Source organism: Apteryx mantelli, chromosome 3, assembly GCF_036417845.1.
Source record: "Apteryx mantelli isolate bAptMan1 chromosome 3, bAptMan1.hap1, whole genome shotgun sequence".
NCBI classification, from domain to species: Eukaryota; Metazoa; Chordata; class Aves; order Apterygiformes; family Apterygidae; genus Apteryx; species Apteryx mantelli.
Window position 1 is genome coordinate 49,080,877 of NC_089980.1, and position 22,366 is coordinate 49,103,242.

Here is a 22,366-nt window from a genome sequence, read left to right on the forward strand (position 1 = left end):
TTTATTCTCAGTGTGTTCACCAGTCTGGGAAAGATTATATCTTCTACTTGTATTACCTTACTGAGTATAGGGTATCTCTCTAAAACACATGCAATCCCTCAAAAGAGCAGGGTTTTTTTTTTATTTAATTCAGTCACTTTATATAATTGATAAACAATCCATTTATTTAATTCCTTTTAAATAAACTTGCAGAACTTTTTGCCATGGAGAACCAACTCAAACACAGAGGATGGCTACTTCAAATTGATGGTGGATTTTTTGTCCTTATTGGTCTATGATGATAAGTCTTAAGAGCTCTAGGATACTCCTAAATAAGTTTCACAATGTGGATGTTTGAAAAACCTGTGGATCTTCTTTGAGAATTTTCCCTCAGTTCTCCTGTTGGGAGATGTGTTATTTCAGAAATTTTGGAAATGGCAAGGAATTTGACTTTGCAGCTCCCAAGTTCTGAAATCCGTGGGCATTCTTGCTTATTCGTGGGTGTAACTCTCTGATGTAACTCTCTGATGTTCTGTCTCTGCGTGTGAATATGCGGTTTAACTGCTATGGAGCTGGATAAAAAGGAATTTTTAGAGCAATCAGAAAGGACAAGTTGAACAACAGCACAAGTAAAATAACTGAGATAAATGACTCTAAAAGAGTTAAGGTGACAAGGGTGATGATGGCCTTGCTAAAGAAGGGACCTTTTCTTGAAGCACTAGATTGGCTGAAATTGTTTATTCTTTCTTAATTTAAAATCTGTGATCACATAGAATCAAAACCTTGAAGATCAAGGTATAGGGAGTAAGGTGGATCTATTAACGCAGAAAGAAGACTCTGCAAGGTGATCGTGAAACCTGAAAGAAATATCACGATACATAAGAAAGATGGGGTTTGTTTTTCCATAGAAACTGAGTTAGTTAAGCTCAGGGAACTTCGGGAAAGTAGGTTTGCTATTATTTAGCTAAAAGTTAGCTATTAGTGGAGCTACACAGAAAAGTCTGGGAATCCTAGGAATCTAGGAAAAAGGATTTTTCTTCAGGTGTTCTGTAAAGAAATTCCTTCCTCCTTTTGGTTCTTGGGAGCTGCAGTCTACAGAATTAACTTTTGTGGTGGACTTCTGGATTGAAATCTCAAAGCCATCCTTGGTAGGGCTGATCCTTAACTTTGAGATTTGAAACCCCTTAAAATTTCATGGGAATAGAAATGTTGTAGAAGATATTCAGTATATTTTTAGAATCTTTGCAAGGAATCTGAAAGACAGGAAGCAAACAGCCAACCCTCACCCCCAATGGGTAGACTATGGTGAATTCGTATTTGATACCTGTTACCACCATGGAACTGTCAGTGAAAGATTATCATTATATCAGAATTTCTCACCTCATATATGATGAAATATTAACCACCCCCTCATTTCACTTCCTCTCTCCACATGTTGAGGATAGAAAGTAACCACAGCAAAGCCTAGTATCGGTATTTGAAACTGTGAAATTAGATGGCATTTTATTACCTCTTTGGAATATGGAGAGGCAACTGCATACTATGAAAATACCTAAAACAGGTTAAAAAGGGCCTCACAGAGAGCTACTCTGAAAGGCACTCTTGATGTTTGCATCTCAGAGCATCCATTCATCTCATGTTTTTCTTTACATATACCCTGGTATAAAAAGTGAATGCATGTTTATGAAAAGAGAAAAGTAAAAACTATTGGTACTTCTGTATATAAAACTTTCCACATACTAGAATACCTACCTTTACTAGAAAACAATGAAACAGTCTCTCTACAACTCTACAGTGATCAAAATTCAGTATTGTTAGTATAAACAGTTTTATGGTAATAATAGCAGATTTGCAAGGAAAAGGGATTCATTTAGTTCTAAGAGATGTTTGACCTCTGCTACTTTATAATCCATTAGAGAGAAATAAGGTTCACACAAGCTGGCTTTCTTTTTCTTTTTCTTTTACCTGGAACACATTATTTTTTCAATAAATACCAAAATCAAGTCAATATTTTTAGAACCAGTATAATTGCCACTTAAAATGGACTAATCTTAGCTCAGAAGTTGTCTGATACTGTATATCCAATGCCAGTAGGAAAGAAATAATTAAGATATATGTTTTTTGTAATTGATCAGGAACGTTTGAATGGGTTACATAAATAATAGACTAATCAAAGTATTGTCTAACCACTTAAAAAAAACACATGCCCTACTGCATGTACATTTATTTAAATTAACTTTGCTGTCAGAGTTTATGAGAAATTCTGAAAGAGGGTTTTTTTTTTTTTTACTTTATGCTTAATGCTCTCATAAATATTAATTTGTCAGTTCTGTAAGGTAAGATATACAATTAATTTGTTCAGTGTACATCTTTAAAATAGAGGTGTGCATTTACTGTTCTGGGTAATTAGTCTATGGAAAAAAAATGCAACTTTCAAAACTCATTTTCACATCTGCCAAATGCTACTCTAACTCATTTTCCGTTCTACAGAGAAATAATGATATTAATAATCTAATGTTATGCAGAATATATTTGAGTTTTTTCTTGATATGCAGTATCATGCAATGTTTTTCTACATAAAAAATTAGTATGTCAGTGTTAAGAGACTCAACAAATTATCAAAAATACAAAAAATACAAACTCATGGGTTCCAAAAAAATTCAGATATATTAAAAATTCATTAGGTATTGGATTCTCATTCTTTTTAAGCCCATGAAAATGATACTTACTAATCTTTTGCAAAGTACTAATCTGATCTTGGATTTGAACACCAAGAAACTTCAGTCTGAGGGTTTGGGGTTTGGCTGTATCTACTTGCAAAAAACTTCTGTTCTCTCCGCTCTTTTCTAAAACCACTTTAGCTTTGTATGACCATATGAAAGAAGGATACACTATCAAGCTGAATATATGATATGAAATGAAAGATTATATTTCCCTGTACTTGTGAATTATATTTTGAACGTGATTTGTGTGTGGTCTTTTACATGTAAACCAAAATACCCATAACATGAAAGATGTGCCATTGCAGTCTTTGTATTTATTTATACCCATGTCATGCTGCTGCAGTCAAGGTAGCTATTTACTTCAAAACTGTCCCATATATATTCTTTGGGCTCCACTGGTACTCACTAAATGATGCTCTGACAGCCTGACATCAGTGGAGTCCCTGCACTGAAATAACCACTCTTTCCATCAGCAGCCACTGTCATCTGCTGTTTTGTCCCTGGGCTGAGCTTCTCGTCCCTGGGCTGGGTTCTCAGGCTCCATGTACTTTTTTTTCCCTCTGGACAGGAAAACAGGACCTCTGCATGTGTTTAACCCCACAATTTTGCAAGATACTAATATTTCTGCTTTTAATTGACTGCAGTTTTACAGGAGAGTGTCCCCCAGATGTGACTGCTCTAAAATGAAAGAGTGCCAGTGTTGGGCTTGAATGTTTCCCATCCAATTACCAATTGTCCCTTCATTTTATTTGGAAAGTTTTTTCACTTGAGTATGGGATTTCCAAATGACTCTGGTAATCCTGGATTTTTTCCCTTGTTTTTACAGGTGACTTGTAACTGTTTCACCATCAGTAATGGAGAGATGCAGGATGTTGGTGTTGGCCTGTATCCCAGGTACTGTGGACACTGTTTCATTCACAAGCAAAATCTATGTTAGTTTTTTCCCCTTTTTCCTAGGTAGCTGTAAGGACCATCAAAGCAGCAGGTAACACATCCAGTCAAGAAACTGGAAGTTGAAAACATTCTTAATAGCCCTTCTAATCAGAGAGTTAAAACAGTTTAAATAGGATACTTATTTGTATTTGATTTTTATGGCGATGGTAGCCTTTTCCTAGTAAGGATAAATGCTGACGTCAAAGTGGGTGACTAGGGCTTCCTAAAAAGTAAAAGAAATCTGTTCAGTATTGCATTAGAAGATAGATATTTTGTAGTCAAGAGTCTTCTGAACTGGCAATTAAAAGAAAAAGATTGAATGCTTACTTTAGAAAATTAAGCATAACTGAGATACTGGTAAGGTGAGCAGATAAGCCCCTTAGGAGATGGATGTTAATATTTGAATTACTTCTTATTTCTTTTATTAGAAATACATATCAGGGAAGATTTTACCCTCACAGATTTAATTACCTGTAATAATTAATGTGTAACATTAAAATGTATTTGAAAATTGAAATTGAAATTGAGAATTATATTTGATCATCTCCAAATTTGTTATTAATGCTGGGTTGAACCATTTGTGAATATCTAAATGGGCCTATCACTATTACTTCTTTTTCTAATAATGTCACTCGTGCGAGATTTGAGTAAGAACACTTAATATGTTGAAGCCTGCTTTGTGGTAAAGATAATGGACAGGCTGTTAGGAGAACATGGGAATCAGTGTTACGAAAAGTAGAGAACAGTCATTTGGTTTCATAGTGGAATAGAAACAAATCCTTTCACATACTTTGGAAAAATGTGATATTATTTTGGAACATTATTATTACTTAAGTATTTCCGTTTGGATGAAAAAAACTTTTGACTGAGAAGAAGGTGGCTATGTACATTCTGTGACAAGACACTTCCAAGGAATGCAAGAGACTTTCCCAAGTCAATTCAGAACAGTTTGAATTTTCTTCTACCATGTCACTCTGAGTTAGGCTGAGTATGAACTTAGACCAGTGGTTCCCAAATCGTAGGCAAGTACCCTTCCATCTGGGCTGTAGGGTGTAAGAAGATGAGAGTGCCTATGTTTCCAGATGAAATTGTCATCAAAACATTAGTGTTTCCACAGGATGAAATCTGATTACAAGTGCTTTGTTTAGTCTCATCAGAAGGTCATATATTGTTGCATGGCTTGATAGCTTCAGCATCCCTATATACTTTTAAATAAATAAAATCCTGTGGTTGTTCTCTTCATCATCTTGTAAGCAGCTTTGGGAATGAGCCCCGTAATCTTAGCAAGTGAAATGGAGACAGACCTCTCCAAGTGTACGTTACTGTGTTCATGTGAGATTAACCACAGATATTTTGTTAGGCCCAAAGGGATATCCAAACATCCTTTTGATAACCCTTTTAAGAGTCAAGAAGTGAATAAACATGGTTTGCTGCGGGACTCTGACCCTCAGCAAAATCCTTTATTTTGCTGACAACAGTTGGGATTTTGGGTTGCTGAATCAGACAGGCAAGGAAAGCAACGAAAGGCAGCCAGAAGACGGATAAGCCAAAAATTCTACTTCCAGCCTAATGATGCCAGAATTATTCATCCAATGGGCCATTTCCATAGGGGAAAAAACCTCAGCCCTGAGTCTGCTATGAGATTGATGTTGGTCTGGCAAAGTCGGTTGTTGCTCAGCTAATGAAACATGGGAATAAAAAATATATAGAGGATGTTATTCTTAAGTCTGCTTCAAAGAAGAACAAAGGGTGTGCGTGTGTGTTGGGAGATGCAGCAGTGCCTGTGTGTCTTGGGGATGGCTGCAGCTCCATGATGAGCTGTGCTGCTACAGCTGTCACGTGCCCCAGGAACAGATGCTGAACCAAACCATATGAGTGAAACAGGGGCAAAGACTGTTTCTTTTCTTTCACCACCATACCCAAGTAATCTGGTTTAGAGACATACTACAGTCCATTTTCTACCTGCTGTAGAATAGGCTTTAATTGCCAGCCCCTTAGCACTCCACTTCCACTGAAGGTCAAGATAACTGATAAGGTGTGTGTATTTTAGTGCCCTGAAGCTGAGCAGAAGCAGCAGAAATAAAATACAGCTCGAAGGTACTAAACGTTTATTCTGAACTGCCCCACATTGCCTTGCTCCCAACTGGTCAGCTTTGCCCCGTCCCCTGAGACAGGCCTCTCAGAGAGTCACCAGGAGGCTGTCTCATTCCTCCCTCGTACAATACCAAGAAGGCAGAATCAAGTGAACAGACCCAAGCATGGCTCTTATTAGCAAGGAATATAAATCTTCTAAGCATTAATTTTCCTCCCCTAACCAACAGCAGCTGGTTTACCAGGGATTTTATTTGTTTGGTAACTTAATTGCTTGATACTACAGACGTAACGGAGTTAGCTACTTTGAAATGATTAAAGAGGTAATGGCAGTGAAGGTTCCTGCATAAAGTTCTTTCTCTCTCTTTCTCCCCCTCTCCCTCCCTCACAGCATGTCTTTGCTGAATCACAGTTGTGACCCAAACTGTGTGATCGTTTTTGAAGGATACCAGCTTTTACTTCGCTCCATCCAAGAGATCCAGATTGGTGAAGAGGTAATTAACTTGTCCTCCCTTCCATCACAGACACCTGCAACAATGACATCTCCCTAAATAAATTTCAGACTGCAGGGCCACCAGCTTAATATTTTGATGATATATTGATGCCAGTTTCTAGCACATAGCTATCAGGGAGAAGATGATAAATAGAATCATCTCTTCACACTGCCTGGGCCCCATAATCATTACTTCTCATAAATCACTAGCAGTCTTGATAAATTCTTGTTCTTCCTTTCCTCCTCTAGGCATTTCATTTTGTTTGTATTTGAACATCTTTACCCTGATGGAAACACTTATAATATTTCTAAGTGGAATGCAGTGTTCACTAAGTCATTGCAACAATAAGCATTTCTCATTCTGCAACCATACCTTTGTAGTAAACCTTTCATTGACAGTGAAAGTAGCAAGGCAAGATTTGTTCTCATGTCCATTTCATTGAAAGTGATTTCAAGATATCCCTTTCAATAGATTTCTGATTTGATCTAAAGTATTCTCAGCTTTGTTTTTAAGACAGCATTTTTATTGATTTGAAAATAATAATCATTTGTGTCTTGATTAAGCCTTTCAAAGTAACCATCTTTTACAGCAATGCAATATTGAATTTGCTTAGTAAGGCCTGCAAAGACGTGTATATACACATAACTTTACATGCACCGATGACCTGTACAGTTCCAGTTGTAATGTACAGTTGTTAGTCATTTCAGAATCACGACCTGAGGTAAATATAGTTTGTGTCTGTGCTTCAAACTCTGGGACGATCAAGGGCATATATATTCTAATTTAGGAGTGATATCTCTTTTCCTCCTTATGAGGTGTTTTCCTTTTTAATGAATCCTTCTTCTAAAATGCTAGGCCATGAAAATAAGTAAATCATGAAATACCTTGTTAGGCGAAACAGTGTGATTACATCTGAGAATCAACAGAAATGCCTTTGCATACTTCATTTTTTGCCAAGAGAAATCTTTTAGCTTGCAATGTGCTGTTGTGGAGCTATTAATTATAGACATTATTCTGCCTGATGTTCCTGTTCAAGCCAAATTATACACACTTTTCCTGCATTTTATACATACTTTCCTCAGCTTCCCAGTTCACAAAAATGGTTAATTATTTAAAAATACAGTAGTTTTTAATATCTTCCCAGGATGCATTCAGGTTAAGTATTAGAGTTCTAAATTTTGAAGTTATTTTATTTCTAGGTACATGGAAATATTTTTCCAGATAAATTTTGTAGAGCAGTTCTTTGTTACAGGCAGATTTACAGAGTAGGAAGGACACTCAAATAGCCTTAGGGTGTTTCCGGAATGAGAAATGACATAGAATTCCCTTGCTTGTATGTCCACCATGCTAAATGTGCTAAAGCTGTGAAGCTATGACCCAAATTTTAGATTTGGTGTTAGTTGTTCTGTAACCCGTAGAAGCCTCTAGACTAAAATAAATGGTGAAATATATATGGTGTAAATTACAAGTAATTTGTAAGGCAATCAGAAAACAGATATAAGTTGTAAAGCAGGGCAGCTAAAACATTTCTTTGCAATGACTTTGGCAGCTGTATGAACAGGTGCTTTGAAATGACTTCAGCTTACATACATATGCTGTATTTTCTAAAAAGCTTTGCTTCCAATTAGGCAGTAAAATAAAGTCAGAATTTTCCAAATTGCTCAGGTACTGTTTTCTTTGTTGAGAATATTGCTACTGGTTTTGGCGCCTAAAGGAGAATTTGCTGTAAAGAAAAGGTAAGATAAAAGAAAAAATCCTATCCTGTGTTAAAGCGGGTGCCCTTTTGACTTCCTGGAAATAAAAGTAACGATCAGAGGTACATGCTTCTTTAAATAAGGATGCGTCTCAGGAAGGAAATGAGCGTAAGTGAGAAAGTAAAGACATTGTTATTCAGTGAAGATTGAAAGTGAGTATTAGTTTATACCTGTTCTGGGAAGAGGAAAGAAAAGAAAACTATTTTATTATGAGGGTATGAACAGGTCAAAGGTTTAACATTATTTTTAACACCAATTACTTTTCCTCTTACAAAACTGCTACTGGTTTTTATTCTGTGTTCTGCGTGACAGCTTCGGTACAACTGCTTCCCCCACTGCCTTACTGCTTGCCTGCAGCAAGGTGGGCTCAGTGCTGTTATTAGCAGTGTATTGAACTTACACACCCAGGCACATGGAACTACGTTACCACTTGTACACTGTTAGGAGCTGAGTTTATACTGGTATTACCGAGGTCATGATCTGAGTTAATGGGAGAGAAAACTGGGAGGAATCTGATTGTGTTTTTGAGTAAATCAAGTGCTCTGAGGTGGTGAGACAGACATTGTCACAAGTTAAGAGGCAACAAGAAACCTCATATGATTCTAAGCAATAGAAAACTTTCCTGATCCTAATGAAACTTAAACTAGATTTAGACAGAATGAGGTCCTGTATGTAATAATTAATAGAAAGTGAATAAGTGTTGAGATTTGTTAGAAATGAGAAGCTTAATAGCAAGTCAAGATCAGATTAGAAAAAGAGGACTATGGCTTTACCATTCACACAGGAACGAACTTGATAGGGCTTCTGGGCCATTGCCAGGGAAGTATCAAAGACTAGAATGTGATATGTTCACTAGGCCACTGGGAAATAGAATTACTTTTCACATTTGTAGTGCTTTCTGTCAGAGGACTCTACAGCAATTTACTCATGTTAATGAATTGTTAGACACATATAATCACAGAAAATCAGAGACAGAGCAGTGAGGTGACTGGCCACTCTCATCATCTCACAATTATATAAAGAGGAAGGCTTGGTAGACCTGATTTTAGTTGTAAACCAGGAGGAGAGCTATTATTACACTGAATGTAGCTGCTTCATTGTGATAAAGATTTATTCTGGAATCACATTTATGCTCTAACCGCACTTTAGAGTGTTTGTACTATATGTTAATTATATTGAACAAGTCAGTGAAAAAAAGTGGGACAGATTATATGAACCTCAAAAAGTTTTCCTTTCCTGATGGAAGCTGCCCCACTTCAGCTTAGTCTCATGTCCAGGCAGACTTTGTTAGCTTTGCATGATTTTGACAGGAAGGCATGTGGCATTTAGTGGTTTTTAATTGAATTTTGGTTTGGTCTTTGAAATGTATTCAAATCCCAAGGCCAAAATGGATTTCAGGCAGTAGGAAATTAGGAATCTTGAAGCAGACAAAAATGTTCACCTGAAACCCTGTAGAATGAAAGTGCTAAATTTGATGGAGCTCTATATTTGGAAAATTAATCACCTAAAATCACATGCAAAAATTCTAGCCACCTAGGCCTTTTCTGTGGCAAAGACAGTGTTGCCAGTCCTGAAGCATTAAGAAATCATGAGTCATGAATGTTATTTTTTTTAAGTATTGAAAGAACTGATTCATGTATAATTGTATGCTTTAAGAAAACAAGATGTATTGCAGGAGCCATAATAAAATATTGAGAGTTGGCTTTTGCCAATGAATACTTTATTCAGTGTTCAGAAGAACAGCTTTCATTTCTATCATTATATAGCTGGTACATCTGCTTAAATAACATTATAATTATCACTAAATACAGAATTTTTAAAGTAAAAATTTGGCTCTGGTAGGAAATTTCATTCAAACATGGTACTCTTTCTTTTTTGTTTTTTCCCCCATCCCTGCTCTGGCTCTGTTATAGATCCATACAGCCTTATATGAAGTATACTAACACCCCAAATCCTAGGGGTTGACCAGATGGTGATGATCACTTCTGAATTTAAATAATTTCTGCCCTGCACCTGGCGTGCATGGAATGAAACAGAAAGGGAGCACAAAAGAAGACAAAAGAAGTGAAAAGAAGAGACAACTTGGGAACAACTTCTGATCTCCATGCATGGAAAGGGAAGTTAGAAAAGGTCTCCTAACACTCTCTTGACTCCACTCCATACCAGGTTTCTGAGTATAATGGAATCTTAATAGCAGGAAGAAAGAAAGGGTGAAATTTTGTGGACATTTTATTCTATATGTCCCTGCTTAAAAGACTACAGGACTTTCTGAAACTTTCTTCCAGCTGCTCAAAACTAATTGTAACACCTTTTTCCTCCTCAAGATAATGTTAGCTGTACTGCTGTTACGGCTTTTGTTACTTTAGGTAATGTTACTTTAACTTTATACAAAGATTTCTTTACCTACACTTCAATTTCATTTTGGCAAAGAAGAAAAAAGTATTGCAAAGAAAGTAAGATAGGGGGAAAGTTGATAAGAAAGCAAACTTCACCTAGAGATCACCAGGGCTCCTTCAGTGATAAGATAGCCTATCAGCTAATTTACTTTCTCAAAAAAACATGCAAAGCAGCCTGTTCTGGAGAGGTCTTCATCATTCCCTGCCCTTAAGTAACCACTTTAAATAGCATCAAGATTTGTGCTATAATTTTGTTTGAATTATTGTTAATTACTGTGTCTACATGGTACTTTGCAAGCAGACATGAGCTCATTTTGCCTATTTTCCAATCAGAAGTTGTATAGCCATGGTTAGTTTAGTGCGTAGCTCAAATCAATTAGTCCTGCTGATAGACAGGATGTATTAGCTCAGATTCAGTTCTGCTCCAAAATGGGTACATGGCTTCTCATCAGCTTCAGAGTGCAATTAGAGCAAATTTGTATCTTTCTGCAGGAAGTCACACAGCAGACCATCCTCTCACTTGAGCAACTAATTTTTTAAGCTCATACTAAACACAGATCATAATTTCCTGTGACCAGCAATAGCATCTTCATAATAGATTTTCAGCCAAGATATATAGTATTTCTGTTATTACAATTCTGTGAGGAGCTTTGTCTGTGAGTGTGTTTGTCATATTACATTTTTTAAAGGCAAATCTTTCCTTGAGTTGCAAGGCATGTTTATCATATATGCCAAAGCAGAAAGATCACAACCTGTTCACCACTTACATAACTCAAAACAATTATTTAACTAAGTCTCAGGAACAGATTTTTGGGCAGAACCCTGCCCAAGTCCCTGAGTCACATGATTTCAAAAACAAGACTCATTTTTTTCTGCCATTTATGTTAAAATAATTGAATTTAAATTGCTATAGAATCCTCTTTCACTGCAGCATGGCAAGACTGGAAAATCACATCCACTTCATTTGGCAGATGAGGAACATGAGAAACTAACCATCATACCTATGGTTAAAGAATTTCTGTGTCAGGGCTAGAAATAAGGTTCAGCCAGTAATGCATTTTCAAGGAGAAAGTCTTGAAAGTCAATAAGTCTTGTGGCTGTTAAGTAATTCCCTGAATTCATAAATGTTATTTAATATATTCTCCAGTTTGGAAGAAAAGATTTACTGCACTTTTTATAAGAAATGCAATAAAGAGGCAAGCTTTGGTCAGGAAAATAATGTTTTAATTACTACCGTACATACCCCATGCAAATACCATTAAGACAACCTTTGATGAATGGGCATATTTCATAAATATGTACAAGTTAAATGAGCCTTGCATCTAATGAAGGGAATCAAAATTAAAACAAGTATTGGAGAGAGACTTTAATACAGAATTTTTATGTTTAAGTGATTAAATGATTAGTATAGACCTCATCACTCTTAGGCTGGTCATGTTTCTAAATATTCTAGTTACATTTTCCCACTCAGGCTGCCAGCAGCAAACATTCTTTTCACTTATGGATGTCTGTGGGCAGGAGTGGGAATTTGGGCCTGGGTCTTTAATGGCAAGAGAAACCCCAAATTTTTAAAGTGCTAAAAGGAGATTTCAATGTGGCAAAGCTTCTTGTCCTTCTCCTCTCCTGCCTGATCATATCTTCTAATCCAGAGCAGGTTGTTAAGTGATTGTTAGTATCCACAACTGTTCAGCAGCCTCTAAGAAAAGAAATTATTGGTTTCCAATTTGTGCCTAGTTCCAAAGTTTCTGTGACACACATAAAAAAGAGATAAGAATGGAAAGGGGAGAAAGGAATGAAGCCTGGAAGTTCAAGATAGATAAAGCTTATTTCCTGCTATGGGTTTGTTATACACTATTAGAACTGAACCCTGCCTAATGATGGCTTCAAGAGCACTGAAGGTGTCTCAAGCTGTCTCTAAGCATTTTGGCAAAGAATAGATTAATCTCATATGAATGATTTTTCCCAGAGGATTCCTGCTGTCTTGCACTGTGCCTGAACCTGCTTAAAACCCTTTTATTTTTGGATGTCACCTGAACCTAAAGTCCAGGAGGACCCATCATTGGTCAGAACCAATGATGTAAATGCAAGGAGGGTAAGAGATGGGGAGCGAGGGAGTATGAGGTATGATTTTCATAGACAACAGTTGGGAGTTGCAAAGAGATATTAATTTCAGAGGCTTGTGCTGGGAGAGGAACTGGGCTTGGAATGGCTGAAGAATAAGGTTAGGACTACAGGTCAACAGGAAACGAGCATGTAGGTAGAAAGGGAAACAGATCTTTCTTACCACACAAAGAAGGATGCAGAGTAGGACTGCCTAGGCAAAGAAATTAGAACAATGAGTTGGTAGGGTCACTGACGGTGGTTGAGAAACCAGAGTAGGGCAATAGGGATTGTTAACTTGGGAGCGTAAGAGTGTTGGTGGTCACGTATTGTGAAAAGGCAGCTCTGGTACTGGCTGTATAACAAAACCAGTATTGGAGAATAACTGGGAATGGCTGTGTGAGAGACTAGAACTGAGAGCTGGAAACCGGTAGTGGATAACCAGGTGAGTGGAATAAGACTGGAAAATGATACTCATGTCCAGGGACAGAGAAGAGAAAGAGAAGGAGAGCTTGGAGACTATGGAGCAGAAGAGATCAAGCTTGGGAGAAGAAAATAGGCAGAAGAATTTGCATCCATTTGCTGCAGAAAGCTCAGAAGGAAGCCCACAGCTCACATGCAGTGCTGTTCTGCTGCCAACCAACAGCAGTGAAACTCCACCTGGGTTGTCTCAAGGAAAAACAAACAAACAAACAAACCCCATCGATGCTAGCCATGTAGATTAGTAAACAATTATTAAGCTCGTGAGGCAGAAGTCAGAGGAGTAAACATAAAGGTCCAAGTTCTGCTGATAAATCATATTCTTGTCCCCATCACATGTGGCAAGATGGTATTCCCATTTTTGCTTTTTTTTTCATTAAAAGCTTAGAAACTACTCCACTCTCAACTCATACACACACAAGCTATGAGAGAAGAACGTTATTAAAAATTTAAAATCTAACAATTGAAAGTTAGAAAGTTTGAGAATTAACTTTATCTGTAGAACTTTAATTTGGCTCTTTCATGAATTATTCTATTAATGTTCAATTACGAGACCATATTTTATTTTTTCCATGGGCTTTCTGCTTATGATCATTTTACATGCTTGACTTTACCATCTCAGTAATGTTCTTTTTAACACAGTCCTCCTTCAATAAGTAATCAAATTACACTTGTAATAATAAATGAACAAATGCAGGCCTTATTTATGTTCCTCGTTAATTGCTTGTTTAATTAGAATGCTCAATAATTTGCAAAATGCAGTTTCTGACAGTGGAGTTCATAATCATTAGTACAAATTGGTCAGGTTTTCCTGTAATTTCTTTGAGTGGACTCTCATGATTTAACTAGGAACGATGTAAAAATTCTCCCAATTAGTTGAAGTGTCTCAGCTCAGGTTGAAATAACATGACCTGATTTTTTTGACCTCTCTGGAGCATTTCAAAGTATGTTGGGTGTGTAGTGTAATCACTCTATAGCGTGTGTGAATGAATGCTTGCTGTTGTTTTGTTTTGTTTTGTTTTGTTTCTTTCCCTCACCATTAGTTTGTGCCTGCACAGCACTGCTTAACATATGAAAAATTCTGCAGATGGTTAGCCCTGTAAAATTCCTGGTGGCAAGCATAAAAGTGAACAAACTTAAAGGAGTTCTCTGTAATTCATTGGAATTCATTCTGTATAGCATGAGGAGTTTTAAAATGGCACAAATATAAGCATTTTCTTTTATTGATTACAAAGGAAACGTCATAGACATACCAAAGATAGGAATGACCTAACAGACGCTTACCTCACGCTCAAATACAGCACAGAACATATATTTGCAAGGAAGTGGGGGTTTCCTTGAGACAAAATCTTTGGAGATAGTTGGATGTTGTATAACACCAGCACTAAATACACACTTGAGATTTGGAGCTGGACAGAAAATGAGATTTCATGAACAGGGAATTCAAGTACTGAACTTCCTTTCTTCAAAATTTAGAGCAATATTGATCTGGAAATGTAAAAAAAGTGTTTCCTCTATGAAACTTTTTTGTCTTTTTTCCGATTAGATAAGATAAAATTCCATTTTAGGCAGCAAAAATATTTTATCCAAAAATGTTATCTTAGATATATGAACACCGAATATGGGATTTTTGTAAAATATACTCTGTTTTTTTATTTGCTGCACCCAGCTTACCATCAGCTATATTGAATCACTGACGCCCACCAGTGAACGCCAAAAGCACCTGATGCGCCAGTATTGCTTTAAATGTGACTGTCTTCTCTGCCAAAATCAAGACAAGGTAGGCTGAGTTCAGAAATTCCTTGCCAGTAAAACAGAATTTTCAAAGGCCTGTCAGCAGCTTCCTTTCCTGTAAGTAATACTTATCTTTTGCTACTAACTGAATGGCCAGAATACAGAAGCAAATGACTTCTGCCCTCAGTGCTGTTTATGTTACTATGAAAGACAAGTGCGAAGGAAAGGAAAGCAGGAAATGTCAACTGCATGATAAGAAGAATTTTTTGCTAAAATATGCATTGTTCATAAAGCTAGGAACTGTTTTCTCTCCCAAAATGTGGTTCAGATCAGTTTGAGACCCAGGGACATCAGAACATGAGAGTTAACATGACTTTAAGCTGAAAGGAAAGCATTTTGTTTTCTTTTTCTTTTCTATTCAGAAGAAAAATCTTGGAACTTTAACTGAAGCCACTTGTCTGATGCTAGAGGAGGGCTATATTTACCCTCATAGTAATGTTAAATTCATTTGGACAAACACCTGCATCAGTAAATTCTCAAGAGCTACCAGTCACATTCAGCATCTGTTAGAGTTAGTCTACACCCAGGGTGGTGAAATTCTTTGGATAACTGTTTGTAACTTTTATACCCTGTTTCTCAAGCTCATGGAGCAGCAGGTCAGTAGTTGTAGTAGACAGAAATTCTGTTCACCATGACCTTTTACTAGGATTCAGTTTGGCCTGTCTCAGGTTCTGGATGGCTTCCTATTTATACGGTCTGGCCAGAATATTCTGACTCCAAGCCTGATGGGAGATCAAATGGAATATGCAAAAAAAGGCTGGCTCTGTAGCACTGTATCTACTTCATCTCTCTAGTTATATGTACGCTTCTTTTCATAAATGCCTGGTTTGGGTGAATCACAAGCCATAGCTAAATGTGTTCCCAATAGATCAGAGAAGGTATGACAGAAACTAGCAAACATGTGATTGCGAGGAGCATGGTATGGTTCAGGAAGTAATTGCTGTACAGCAAAATGGAATAAAAATTCAAAGTTTAAACTCCAATAAGTATATCTTTGGGGTAGAACAGGTGTCTGAGTGTGTAGTTTTGTTCAAGCCAGGGTGCATCCATTGAATGCATAATGTATCCTTTGATATGTCAGTAAGCAGTTCAAAAAGGGACCACAGAAAAATTTCTGGCTTATGGCATAGTGCTAAATTACTTCCTATCCATGTGTAGAAGTTGTTGGCATTCTGTGCCTGATACAAGGCTGCTGTAATGCTATTTGGAGGCGGTAAAGGATAGCAAAGACCTCTGTCTTTATTTTAAATATGCTCACTCAAGTGCCATGAAATCTCAAATTGGTTTGGGGTATGGCATTCCAATATAGATGCATTGATAATTAGGAAAAACAAGCAGTCTAAGGAGTCTTTAAGGGTTGCTTAATAGACTGCGAAAGGGTAGACAAGTGGTATAAAGACCATTCAGCATGTGGAATGTGTTAAGAAACAAGATCCACAGGTTGGACTACACTTTACTGTGAGAGTCAACATGCTGCATCAACAAATATTGTGGTGAAATTGTATGTATGTGTATTTATTAATACAATAGTGTCATAAATGGGTTAGAATTAATGATTCTTTTTCTCTTCAAAGTTATTAACCGTACTTTGAGTTCATCTTCTATAAAAAAAATTTTTGTTGGCAAAATTCCCTGTGGCAAAGGCATTGCAAAATGTTTGGAAAACTCCTCCTGGTTGCATTCTGAAATTCTCTAATGTTTCCTTACTGCTACTATGTAAAGACATCTGGGAGGGGCAAGGAACCTCATGTCAGTGTTGTCTATGAAGAAGACATCTTTCTCCTCAGTTCAGATCTAAGATGATTAGAAGTAATCTGCAGCAATCTTCATAGTATTGTCTTTGCAACAGATTTAATAAATATAACTGTTTACGTGACTAACTTGGAAACAAATAGTTTGCTAGCATTAGTCTCAGTCACTGTTGGTAAGCTAGGAGACAAGTAACACTGCAGCTACTATGGAAGGAAAGAGTATTTTGGGAAATTCTGGTTTTTAAAATTACAGAATGGCTGGATTTAGATGCTTAAAAGTTATCAATTGGCAAAAATTTTCAATAATATCACTTCTGAAATACCCCTGATATCAAAACAGGTTTTCAAGACATCTTGAAAGTTCTTGAAAAGCAAAGTCTTTGTCAAAATAATAGGCAACTGCTGCCAGGTATATTCCCGTGTAACAACATTGCTTTGTAAATATGATGGCCTAGTCAACAGCAATCATCTAGCTCATAAATGTTTCTTATGGATAAAAATGCAAATTCCAATTTGGTTAAGAAATGCTTTATGTTTTCAAGTCTTGCATGTCTTTCTTCTGTTGTAATTATCTCCCCCTAAAAGCAAGGTTTTTTTAAATAAACAGTTATGGAGATTGTAGCTTCTTGTTACTCCCAAGCTCCTGTCCTGCTGAGTGTGCCTGTCCGTTGCTGAGCACCTCGCAGGAACCAGTGAAAGCAGAGGAATCATTCCTGAGAGGCACATGACAATTTACAACAAAACTGTATGTCAGATCATTCCCATTGTCATACTGTAGTGCTGGCCAGTCACTTTCTGCAATGGGTCTAGCAGCCTGGCTACTGGTTTGACAAGGGAAGAATAGTGTGTGCTAACATGCCAGTGAAAAGAGGATAAGGTAAAATTAAGGTGATCCTTTCGGCAGTACAGTTACTGCCAAAGTAGCTGGCACTAACTACAAATCTAACCAATAATTTTAATTGATTTTGGCCCAAGATGAAAAACAGTTCAGTAACTGAAAGAGGAAAAAAAAAGAGCTCTTTGTAAAACTCACTCATAGAATGTTTGCTGACTGTCAGTTATTGCTACTGTAATGCCTTCAGTTCATTGTATCTCTGACAGCTTTATACATTATTATTTGTTCCAGACATTTTAAGATCAATCTCCACTATAATTCATAAAAGTGTTCCTTCCTAAAAGCTGAACTCTTGGCAGTGTATTACCATTCCAGCACATAAAAGCCCCTTACATTAATTATAATTAAAGATGGGATTACACTGATGACAAATATTTTAAATGGAGAAAAATTTTTCCACAGCCAAGAGCCAGAGTACTGTTCATGTTCCACATTTTCAGCCAAGGATTTCAGGGAGATCTGTGCTTATAGAAACACTTCGCTATGAGTCGTCTTTCTCATTTGGAGCCAAGAATTAATATTTTAGTCTAGCTTGGTTTTCGGAAAGCTTTTATTTAACACAAGGTCAGAAGCAATGGATTTGAACCTGAATCATTCTTACATTTGGCTGGTGTTTGATAGTTGCCAAAGCTAATAATAACGTAATGCCAATAAGTAATTTATTCCTTTAATCAGTTTATTCCTTCGCTTAGCACTCACTCATATTGCACCCTGAATTTTAGTAGAGAACATCACAAGTCCAGTTTCCAACTCAAGGACTCTCAGAATTAGGTTGTCTGAACAGCAGCCAGGCCTTCTACATCTACATGAAAATATCACCTGCAATCCTTTAGCTGGTATTGAATTTCTGTACATTCATTAAAACTTTTATATACAACCACTGAATAAGATCCTGAACCTACTAGAAGTTTTGACATTTTTTCAATCATAGGAAACAACACAACCAGATTTGTCATTCAAATGTAAACAAGTCCTTTACCAATTTGATCAGGTAGAGCATAATTCTCTGCATATGTATGTGGTTGATTTGCCTCACAGAGGTTTCTGGGAGATCCTTGAAGATGTCCAAGGATAGAATTTACACAACGTTTGCACTTTTAATCTTTATGTTTGATGTCAGCAATTCCATTGAAGAACATGTGCTTAAATCACAGAGACATTGTTACATGGAGAGTATTGTTATTGATTGCTCTTGTGAATTAGTAGGTGAAGGCTTTGTGTAAGATCACTACTCTTACTATAAAAATATCATCCCTCCCTCAGGGAGCATATATTTAGGACACACAGGAAATATAAAATGCTGTGTTAAAAAGTGCCTTTTTAAATTGCTGAGTTTTAATGTTCCAGAAGTTGGTGTCCCAGCTTCCTCAATATTTATTTATTTTGATAAATTTACATTCTCACTAAGTTTTCCAAGTACCAAAAAAGGAAGGGTCAGAAGCAAGGAGTAAATGGAATTTTTGAAAAAAAATCTGCATATACAGATAACTGAACATAAAACCCTCTCAGAAAAGCAAAGGATAAAGTAGGAACATCTGTGTCATGATTTTAAGGTACTTGCTTTTAGGGGTCAGGACTTTGTTCCAACAAAACACTGGTTTGAACGACCTACTATCAGTCTGTATGACAGCTCATTCTGTCACCGAAATCGGGAGAAAAACTCCTTAACACCAATGTAGCATTAAGAAGCAGGCATTCTCTTTATTACGGCACTGGGTACACGGGGGATAGCTCCACCCAATGTGCACACCATGTGTCACATCATCTAAAGTTTATATTGCTCTATCCTATGCATATGCATTAAATTTCCAGGAATGATTAAACATATTCATTCTATTTCCTAGAACTAATTACTACATTTACATAATCATTACGCATGCGGTCTGAGTCTCTGGGGGTCTTCTGTGGGGGTCTCTGGTGGTCTCTGGTGGTCCCTAGTGGTGTCAGAAGAGGTGTCACTCAGCATCTTGCCATGAACTTTGCTCTACTTTTCCATACATGGTCTCAACTTGGCCTGCTTCCTTGTTTGAGAAAAGCTGTCTTGGTCCTAATCTTGGCTCCAACTGGCTTCTGCTGGTTTATCTGTACTTTCTCAGGAGATATCAGTCCCAGCTGCACCGGTGTCCTTGGGTATGTTTGTCTGAGGCTCCTGTTGAGACTCCTTCTTGTCCGCGCTGGTAACAGTTCCCCCATTCCCCCCCCCCCTTTGAGACTCTTTCTTGTCTGGGCCTTTTGGTAACAATTCCATAAATCCTCTATTCTTTCCTCATCTTCTTTTTACTGGTTTGCCACTACAACTACCTTTATTACAGATGGAAGTCAAGTCACAGCTGTTAAAGCTACTGATCTTAAGGTACCCACCAGCACTCCAGCATAAGATGTAACATGCTCCAAAGATCAAGCTCAGTCATGTTTAACCCATCCACCCTTTCAGCCCAACATTAGTATCACAAATGCCTACAAAAGCCAATGGCAGTAATTAACAGCCCATTGGGATACCGTGTTTATTCTTTTCGGAGGTGATTGGCTGATTAACAGTTCCTTCCTTCTGGCAAGACATTTAGTAATGAAATAAACCCTGGATCTGTTTCTGAAATCCAACAATCTATCTAACAGTCTTCTGTTCCCTTTCAGGGGATCTTGCCCTCCTGGGATGTATTTCCATGCAGCCAAGGACAGAGGTTTTTCTTTTTTGTAGTGCCAAAAATGATGCTGAAAATCAAGGCAACTGCTTCTAATTTCTGGGCTCTCTTGTTCATTCAACAAAGGCATCAGCTCTTCAGCCTCTTAGCGTTCTCGCACGACTTCTGAGGCTTCTTCCATCTTTCGACATTGTATTTTTTTTCCCTTCAAAGGACAATCCCACAGGCAGTGTTGGAGTGTAGCAAATGGACTGTGATCATTTTACCATGACAACTTACCTCTCCCAGTTGTGTCAAGACTGCCTCAGTGTGCTCTGGTCACAACTCAGTGGTGGAGCTCACTTGGGTTGCCAAAGGTCACAGAAAAGATATTGCTGTTCGTATAAATAGACTGGAGGTCAGAGCTGTATGCAGATTCTCTTCCTGTTCAGGGGATCCTTAATAGGGAAACCAGTATTAATTTGGTCCAGCAATTTTGCATTTGAGCTGAAGTAGGAGTATGATGCTCTCCTGGGAGTCCAGCTTTCCATTCATCCAAGAGTAGCAAAATCTCAGTCCTTTCAGACCCAGCCTTCTGAGAGGAAATGTAAATCTTTTGTTAATCAGAAACATTTTTCTACAAAGGGAGTGGAGCCTGCTTCCATCACTGTTTCAGGCTGTAGTGGCTACATTTTAGCTCCCAGCTGGCAGTCTTCCTCCTTTCCAAAGGTCCAGCTTCCTTGGAACTGTAGTTAGAATTAATTACTCTTGTTATGATTTCTTTTTTTGGATGGTGCCATTCATATAGCATTCAGGATTTGTTCTATGCTGAATGATGCACAAAAATAAGAAGGTTTTTTACGGATTAGCTCTCCAAAATAAACATATAGAAGACAGAACATGCTGTGAGAAACAGCAATAATCTAAAACACAGTACTAGATCTGACAAAACATTTTCCACACACACTTTTTCTGGAGTGATTATGGTGAGACTGGTTCACAGATTTTATCCAAAGAGATCCTGAGGTCAGTGGTTGCTTTACCAGATCTTGAATCTCTCATAAACTCAGATACTCTATTTAAACCATCCAGTTTCTATGTTTGCTAGTGACATGGGAAATTAATTTTGTTTAAGGAAGGCCTCACTGAACAGTCTGTAATAGTCCAGAAAACGGGGTGAATTTTGAAGAAATTTTGTTGTGCCTTTAATGGAGCAACCTGAAGGCTTTCTTACATGTTTAGGTTTCCTAAAAAGGCATTTCCACAGAGAATTATGACTTGGCCTATGCTAAAACAAGCTCTCAATTCTCTGTCACTGAGGTTGCTATAAGGTCTTGTGTATATCAGCTCTTCAAGGTGGTGTCTAATATCAGTAGGACTTAAGGGAATTAATTTCAAGTTTGGATGCCTTTTCTTGGTCCATTTATGAATCACTTTCTTATGCTCTGCAGAACTGTGCAGTGTGCTCTCTCTGTACTGCTTAGTTGCCTTTTGCAAAACTGAAATGGCTCGCCAATTTATTCTTTCCTTTTATTTGCTAAGAGCAAATCTTTTCTTTCTCTTTGATACTACCCATTATTTGTCCATACTTCTGTGAACCCTCTGGCAAAAGGTTCATTTGTCAAGAAACCCAAGACATTTTGTCCTTACAAGATGTGAGAGTCAAGGACTTCAGACCTCTTAATCTTTCTCTTTCAGTGCTCCAGTAAGAGAGGATAAAATTTCCAATTTGCTGCAGCAAATAGATGTTTGGTTGGAGAAGGGCGGTTTGGGAGATTTTTCCCAGGTGCTGACAAACCAAAAACCAAATGTGTTTGGGTCAGTCATTTGCTGGAATTCTTAGCAAATTGAAAATCTCCATGAATCTTTGTGGTTAGGGGTATCTTAAGTGGAAATGAAAAGTATGGGTCAAAAACTAGCAGAGGAAAAGTAACAATGGTCTTCTTAAATCCCAAGGATTAGGAGATTTACTTGAAATATGATAAATTTTGATTCAGATCCTGATTCATTTAGAAAAATGACGTTGCAACATTAAACTTCAGAGTTTTGTGGACTGACTTGGACTTAGTTTTCTGGATTCAAAAATCTCTCCTGTTGAAGTTTGCCCACTTTGGACAAAATACTAATAGCCTCAGAGTGAAAATGACTTTTTTATTTCTAGTTGTCAGAGCACTCCCTGTGGGGTAAGAGGACCGCAGGACTCTTTTAATGCTTTAGTCAGTGGGTGAGATGCAGGTGGGTCTGAGACAGATACAGTTCACATTATCTGTTACTTAGATTTCTGCTCTGAATTAGATAGAAATAGGAACTTGGATTTTTGTCTCCCCAGGTGAATATTGTAAATATTGCGCTATA

The 22,366-nt window shown here is 37.4% G+C and overlaps 1 protein-coding gene across 3 annotated transcripts in view; it reads left to right on the forward strand.

Annotated features, from left to right (window-relative positions):
* SMYD3 (SET and MYND domain containing 3) overlaps nt 1-22,366 on the forward strand; it is a 439,696-nt gene that overhangs the window by 344,383 nt on the left and 72,947 nt on the right. For 2 of the 3 annotated variants that reach the window (XM_067293328.1, XM_013943927.2), the window contains 3 exons: nt 3,529-3,596; nt 6,118-6,220; nt 14,620-14,730. In XM_067293328.1, coding sequence (XP_067149429.1) covers nt 3,529-3,596; nt 6,118-6,220; nt 14,620-14,730 — 282 coding nt within the window. The remainder of the gene's footprint in view (nt 1-3,528; nt 3,597-6,117; nt 6,221-14,619; nt 14,731-22,366) is intronic. The other variant, XM_067293329.1, reaches the window with a different exon arrangement.